Raw genomic sequence first — 7,331 nt, 5'->3', positions numbered from 1 at the left:
TTAGGGAAAGAGGATCATACCACCAGCAAGTCGACTACAATCGAAAACCAAGGCCACTGGGAACCAACATCCATGTAGGGGTAGGATAAAGGGTCATACCGGTGGCAAGTCAGGGATGAACAAAATCATCTGGGAGAAGAAGAAAAATGGGAGAATAGACAAATGTGTAGATCCAATTTTGACTGAAAACATCGATAGCCAGAGCAAGAAGACGAGGAACCGGTGACCAAAACCAAGGCAATTTGTGGTTATGGGATGTAGCAAAAGCCTCAATATGAGGAGAACCCCACTGAAGTCAAAGCCACTGGAAAACAAAAACATTGAGAGACCACTCCATTGGATAAATGTTGTCTGGACAGGAATCCAATCCACAACAACAGCGAATGAACCCGGAACATGACACTTAATGATAGGAATATTGAGCATTTGGGCCCAAAAACAAGATCTAATGTATGAATACAGAGGGATCGAGAACGGGTGCCGCCATGGTGATTGAGATAAGCAACCACTGTAAAAAGTCAGAATGGATCATTACCAGACAATTTCTAGCCAGATGGAGAAAATGAGCCAAATAATGACCTACAGAGAGAATCTCCAGGACGTTGATAGGATAAGACCTCTCAGCCACAGACCAAACACCCCCCCCCCGAATCGTCCAGTTGATCAACCCACACACCCCATCCCCAAAGGAATATGTCCATAAAATGTAGAAAACCGGATGAGGAGGAAGAAGCAGGACACCCGCTGACATGCAAGTCATATCTAGCCACCAACACCAATCAAAGACAAGGTTAGGATGAAGGGTAATTAGTAAGAGCTGACAAAAGATACCTGAAAAATTCTACTGGTTGTGAAAAACCCACGAAAGAGCCCGCATATAAGCCTGACATAAGGGGATAAGGGCTACCATGGAAGATTACATCCCCAAAAGTGATAGAACTTCACGAGCTGTAATCAAACTGAAAACCTATTGAACAAAGTCAAAGAGGAGAATGGTGGGCCTGACTGAGATGTGTGTAGAAAAAACAACAACACCCAAATGGACAAGAAATTGGATAGGTCGCAGTGAGGACTTTTACAACTTGATTAACAGCCCATTATAGCCACCACCAGGAGCAGCTGATAAGGGTAACAAGTGGACTTCTGTTTGGAATGAGCAAACAGAAGCTAGTCAACCAAAGAGAGAGGAAAGCACACCCTAGAGCATATAAGTGATGAACAAATGCTCTGCATGCCTAACAAAACATACAAGGCTGAAGCAAGCCCGAAGGGCAGTGTGCAAAACAGAGAAACCACCCCTTGAAGAATAAACTGAAGAGAGGGTTGTGAGTGACGAAATATAGGGAAATGCAAATAAGCATTTGTGACATTCCTCTTTGTCATCAATAAACCTGGAGAAAAAGCCCACCTGAGGGTGAGAAATGACTCCAAGGTAAAACAGGGCAGATTGAAAATTAGAATGAGGTTGGACAAACCTTACAGACTGCCAGTTTCCCTGGTTTGGCGTGAGGACAACAAAGTGTGTGTAATCTGTGCATCAACACTCGACCCTTACCTCTTAGGTTGCATGTTTGTCACAGTTGGAGCCATGACATGCCTCTTTTCTTTTCCTGTACTGGTCCTTATCTACTTGTCCCTGTCCCCCTTCTTTGGTTTCTCATCTCATCGTTTTATTCACCACTGATGGGCATATCGCTAACAGTACTAGATACTAACCAGAGGGTTCCAGTCCAGTGGGAGCTTTACTATATTATATTGTTACCCTTTGGTGATTTTTAACTGCAGTTCCCTGGGTTCTTTGGGTTTTATCAGAGGGACTTGTCCTACTATTTCTTTTCCCACCTCATTTGTCTCTGGTACCCTTTTCCTGCCCTATGATTTGGGATCCTGCCACCAGCCTGGGTCTGTCCGAGGTGGTTCAAGATTTTCTGTCTGTACAAGCTATTGCACCTGTTCATCATCTTTCTCCAGGCTTTTATTCCAGGCTGGATTCCAAAGTCTCAGATTCACGATCAAAAACATATCACCAAAGAAAATACAGAAATCCTGAAAAGAAAGAGGTGGCAAATGCAATCCAGAAAATCCCAACTACAGTGAAAACATGTATGTAAAGCGAGAGCTGAAGATGACAAACGAGCAAACATGGAGGTAATAAGGAATCATAGAAAAATAGGGAATTGGATAAAACATAATGTACCTGAGAAATAATGTTGAAAAATACCGTATTAGGACTAGCTCATTCTGTAAGAGGGGTAGGAAAAAACACTGCAAAATCCGGTTGTGTAAAAAGGCTATCAAATCTTCATTGGCCCGAACAAGTTTGGCTTGTTCAGGAGGATTAGTGGGGCAAGTTCGGGAGAAGAAGGTTCACCCAAATGAAGATCATTTTCACGATGGATAATAGCAGAGAAATCCAACAATGGGTCTCCCTCACCTGCACCCTGTGGAAATAGTGCTAGAGGTATAACACCTGAAGTAGGAAAATGAACCTCAGAAATACGTAAATCAAACAAAATTGTTTGATGTGAAATATCAGAGTGTGAGAAAAAATAAAAATAAAGACTGGGAAATTAAGTTAAATTAAAAGATTTCTTCAATGTAAAGAAAAAATAATAATAATGAAGAAATCCCACTTTGGAAATCAAACCATTAAAAATCACAATTCACACGAAGAGCACCAAAAGAAAAAACATATGAACACAAGTACTGCCAAACAAGAAGTCATAATTCGGTAGAATTGAATAGAGAGGCACATGCGTCATGAGAGTAGGTCACACTCTTTCTAGTGGAGGGTTGATGCATGATGATTTGCATGAGACACACATTGGAATCAGTCAGTTCCAATGGAGGAAAGATAAAAGGCTTGTAGCATGTATACTTTCTTGCATATAGAGGGCAGCACTGAACAAGAATACCTATTTATGTAAGCGAAGGTGATGTACTGTATTGAAATTTGCTAATGGGAAAAAATTTAAGGTCAATGACAGCAATTAATACAAGTTAACAAAACTGTTAACTGTTAACAAAATGTGTGTCTGTCTAGTGGAGTTTTATATGATTCTTTATTTTACTGTTTTTGTATGTTAACATATATTTATACTAAATATTACATTAAATGAAAATGTCTTAACTGAAGACAAACTTTTATTTACAATATAAATGATTTTTATCACAATTAACAAAACTAAGTGTTAAAAATTACCCTTATCACAAAATAATGAATAAGCACTAGACTTAATTACCTCACTTCCCTTTAACATCATAAAACAAAGAAAACAATTAATTGTCTAAAATAGGATTAGTCTAACTAGCTCATTTATCCTTAAATTTTCTTAAAGAAGTTAAATATGTTGAAAATAAAGCCTCTGGTTTCCCTATAAAAACAAATAAATCTTTTTTTGATTAATTATAAAGAAAACACCTTCTTCCTATTAATTTTGGTACTCAACTTTTCAAAAAAACAAGTTTAAAATCAAGAATAGTAATTTTTTATTACCTTATTTCACTTAATTTACTAGCCAAGTAACTTTTTTTGCAACATTAAGGTCCCATAAAAACAGATTATCATTTCTTTATAAAATTTTTATTTTCAAAGCTTGAGAAATTATTTAGCTATTCAATTTCAAAAAACAACTATACTGTTAAAACTTCAAAATGAAAATGAATACAATTCACTTGAGCCTGTATAAACTCACCTGTACTACATTGACATGGATACCTCTGCCCTACTTCTCACCACATCGTGCCACCGATTTGGACTCTCAAGAGGGATTACACAACTAGTGAATAACTATCCAAATCAACCATTCCAGCAGCTAGGAACTGGAAGTGGAAGGGTCTCTCATGTTTAACTCAAAGACTGGGAGAGGAATTCCTGTTAGGGAGGTGCCCCAGACCTCTTTTACTGAAGAAAATGCAATGGGTTACTGTGAAACCTAAGTTGAAAAGCTGGCATGCACAAGTCAGGGAAGTGGGCAGACACTCCCCTAGTAATGGCTTTTTCTATGATACTCCAAAGAGTATAGAAGTGTTATGTGGTCAGAGAAACCTGACTGATGAGCAAGGGCTTGAACAAATGTCATATATGAAGATGAAGGGATGACACTTGACTGAAAAAGAGGTGTATGAGGTTGGAACAAAAGTGACAGACATGGTGGCAGAGGAAGAGGTGCCCTGGTTGCCAGTCAGTGAAGAAGATGATAACAACAGTGAGCTGGCCAAAAAAGGTGCTATCAACAGGCTCCAAAATGAAGTTGTTGCAAATCATCACCAAGACACATGGAAGAAGGCAACGAGGAGAGTAAACATATAAAAAGAAATGAAACCAGTTCAGGTTGAGGGTATATACATTCACAGCTACTGGGTGAGGTACCAGGGACCAGAAAAAGGGGAATTGGTATTGAGAGGAGTGTCCAGCCAGGAACAATTCCAATGAAATACCCGAGGATGGAGTGATCACTTAAGAAGAATCCTGCCCAGTTGAGAGAGTCGATCCACCACCAAGTTCAAAAACCCCAGGACATGACAGATTGTCAGATTAAGCCACTGTGAATTGGCCCAAAAGAGAAAGTCCAACATGTGGAAGCAAAGATCCCTGGAGTGAGTACCACCTAGACTATTGATATGGGAAATGACCATAGAATTGTGGGAATGAATTATAAACAAGTAATCCACAAGATGGGGTAGAAAATAGGAACACCTCCAATGGGTTGCCAAGAGTTCCAAATCAAGAAACGAAATCCCTGATGCCATGAAGCTTTCCAAAGATGTGTCACAACCTGTAAGAGATGCATCAGTGAACAGATGAAATTCCAGACAGGGGAGGGTGGCAATGGGATTCCAACTGAAGCGATGGCCTGATTAACAGTTGAAGCCCATATTATGTTTAATACCAAGAGCTCAGTGGCTCTTGGGACTTTCAAAATGTATAAAGAAATGTTACATTGCTAGTGCTGTATCTGAAACCAGAAAGAGGCAAAAGTTAGAGAGAGGGAGAAGCAAATCTATGTCAACACTATACAGATAAAATCAAAGGAATGCACCTGAAACTGGCTGAAAGAGAAGAAAAAAAGGAAAACATGATTAGATGAAAGTATTACTAGAAACATTATTATATATTGTGGTGAGATCTGGGAGTCACAAGAAAGAGTTAAAGCTGAATTGACAAAGTTAGAAACCAAAACTGGCAAAATAAATGCCAGGAAATGTCAAATTCAGGTCCATTCCAAATACTTAATTAGAAGGAAAAATTCCAATAGCCTTTCCTTTACCAAGATTACAACTGATATACTTACAAAATATCTTCTGTCCATTGTTGATTAATCATTTGCAAGTTGAAGTTTGTGTTGTATAGCTATTTAATCATAGCTGGAAGTGAATTTAGCCAAAAATGGGATAACAGGTATTGGCAAATAAATATTGCAGAATTCACATAACTAAACACTGGGCCTGAAACGAAACTGCAACTCAGGAGGTGACAATGAATACTTAATGGCACCAGCTGAAATCACTGTTGATATTCTTCATGGGGCTTTGATCATACAATACAAATCAAATGATAGATTAACTGTGTGGATGTGTACATTTTGCATGGATTTAGATCTTGAGAGGATATCAATGCAATCAAGAAAGAACAAAAATCTCAATATTATTACAGCATTAGTAGTAATTTGTATAAGTGGTGTGCCACACTTAAATCAAATTTGAGATTTTCACTTGTGGTCACAATGTAAACTGAAAAATATCACATAAGCAGTAAATTTTATAATTATTTGACCTGTTTAAATGAAAGTCCACATTGGATTACTTGTGGAGCCCATTTATGGTTATTCTACTTCTTCCAGTACACCAAATAAATCACTTGTCTTTGTCTGTCAATTAACCAATTTTGATACTTCTTGTTACTGGTTCCCAGAGAAACAGTAAATTATTCTTCTTCCAGTGGAACTATCATTTTAACAACAGAAAATGAGTTACTACATGACAAAGCCATTACATATCATGCTTTAATGCTTTTCATCACAGGATAAGATTTCTATGGTTAATTCTTTATAAAAAATGCTTAATGATTACCTACTTGATTATTACACTACTTGTCTTTAAATAGGCTGCCCAAAAGCTAAAAAATCATGATTCTAAAAAATGCTATATCTCTGTTTGTCAAAGAAATATTTTCAAAATTCTAATTGTTCTGAATTTACTTTTACCTATACTATATAATGGGTTTGGTTTGAAGAAAATTTGATTTTTTTTATGTACCTATCATTGGTTTGGCCACATTTGTAGGATTATGTTCTGTCTTGAGTGCCTTAGTTTAGGAAGTATATTGAATCATCAGAAAAAAAGGTTCAGAGGAGGGTCAGTAGGAGTAGGATACCTGGGATGGAAAGGTTGTCATACGACTCATGAGGACAGACTAAGATTCTGAAATTCTCTTTTGAACAAAAATGAAGAGTTGGAGGGGGATCTAATTGAGGAATTTAAGATTGTTGAGGAAATTAATGTAATGGTGTTGATGCATCATCTTTTTTTTTTCGTATTTAACCATTAACTTGATTAACTTAAGTTAATAATAATTATGGTGAGTATGGTAGGACTAGGGCAGAGTTTTGACTTTTTGAGTAGGAGTCATATTCTGTGATATAGACAGTTACTCACTTACTGTGTGAAGCTTGAATTGGAATTGGGCCTATAATTTGTGAATATTAATGAGATTAGAAAACTGCTATAAAAATTAAAAGTATAAAGCAGCTGTAACTTATAAATAATTTTAAAATATAATTTTGTATTTGGCTTACCTCATTAAATCTTTTTTCAAAATGTGATTTCTGGTCCGGTGATAGTGAAGTAGTATTAACAGCTTTGCTAACCTCATTTTGCATAATTTTACACATTATATCAAAATAACGCTGACTTGTAATCAACGCGTCTATTTTTTGATTCTTGGCAGCTTCCTCTTGATTATTCTCATCTGTCTTTGATGCCATATTGATTTAGCGCGTAATTCAATCTTTTCGAACTTCCCGCTAGAGGAAAAATACCCTAACAATAAAAAACAAAACAAAAAACTCTTGTGTAATTAGATCGTTAACAAAAAAACAAAATAGAAAAACTTAAATCAAAGGTTTTATTTAAATATACCTCAATATTTTTCTAGCTTAAAACTATATACTTTTAATTACTGTTATTATTATTAAAATAGATAAGTAGGATGTTCTTGGCTGATGGTGGCCAAGGTAAACTTCCAAAATCTGACTAACTCATTTAGTAAATTCAGATGAAAAGAAAACAGATATAATTAATGGTGATTGCTTCTTTAATTGATTGTTAAG

General features: G+C 36.7%; 1 protein-coding gene across 1 annotated transcript in view; it reads right to left on the bottom strand.

The window, feature by feature from the left end:
• The window catches only part of LOC106471446, a 23,646-nt gene extending 16,619 nt beyond the window's left edge, over nt 1-7,027 (bottom strand). The window contains exon 1 of the mRNA XM_022400057.1: nt 6,798-7,027. Coding sequence (XP_022255765.1) covers nt 6,798-6,986 — 189 coding nt within the window. The 5' untranslated portion in view covers nt 6,987-7,027. The remainder of the gene's footprint in view (nt 1-6,797) is intronic.
• Between the last annotated feature and the right edge of the window lie 304 nt (nt 7,028-7,331).

Source organism: Limulus polyphemus, unplaced genomic scaffold (genome assembly GCF_000517525.1).
Source record: "Limulus polyphemus unplaced genomic scaffold, Limulus_polyphemus-2.1.2 Scaffold4630, whole genome shotgun sequence".
In the NCBI taxonomy this organism is placed as follows: Eukaryota; Metazoa; Arthropoda; class Merostomata; order Xiphosura; family Limulidae; genus Limulus; species Limulus polyphemus.
The sequence above is the reverse complement of the archived record's forward strand: the minus strand, read 5'-3'. Positions and strand labels throughout refer to the sequence as shown.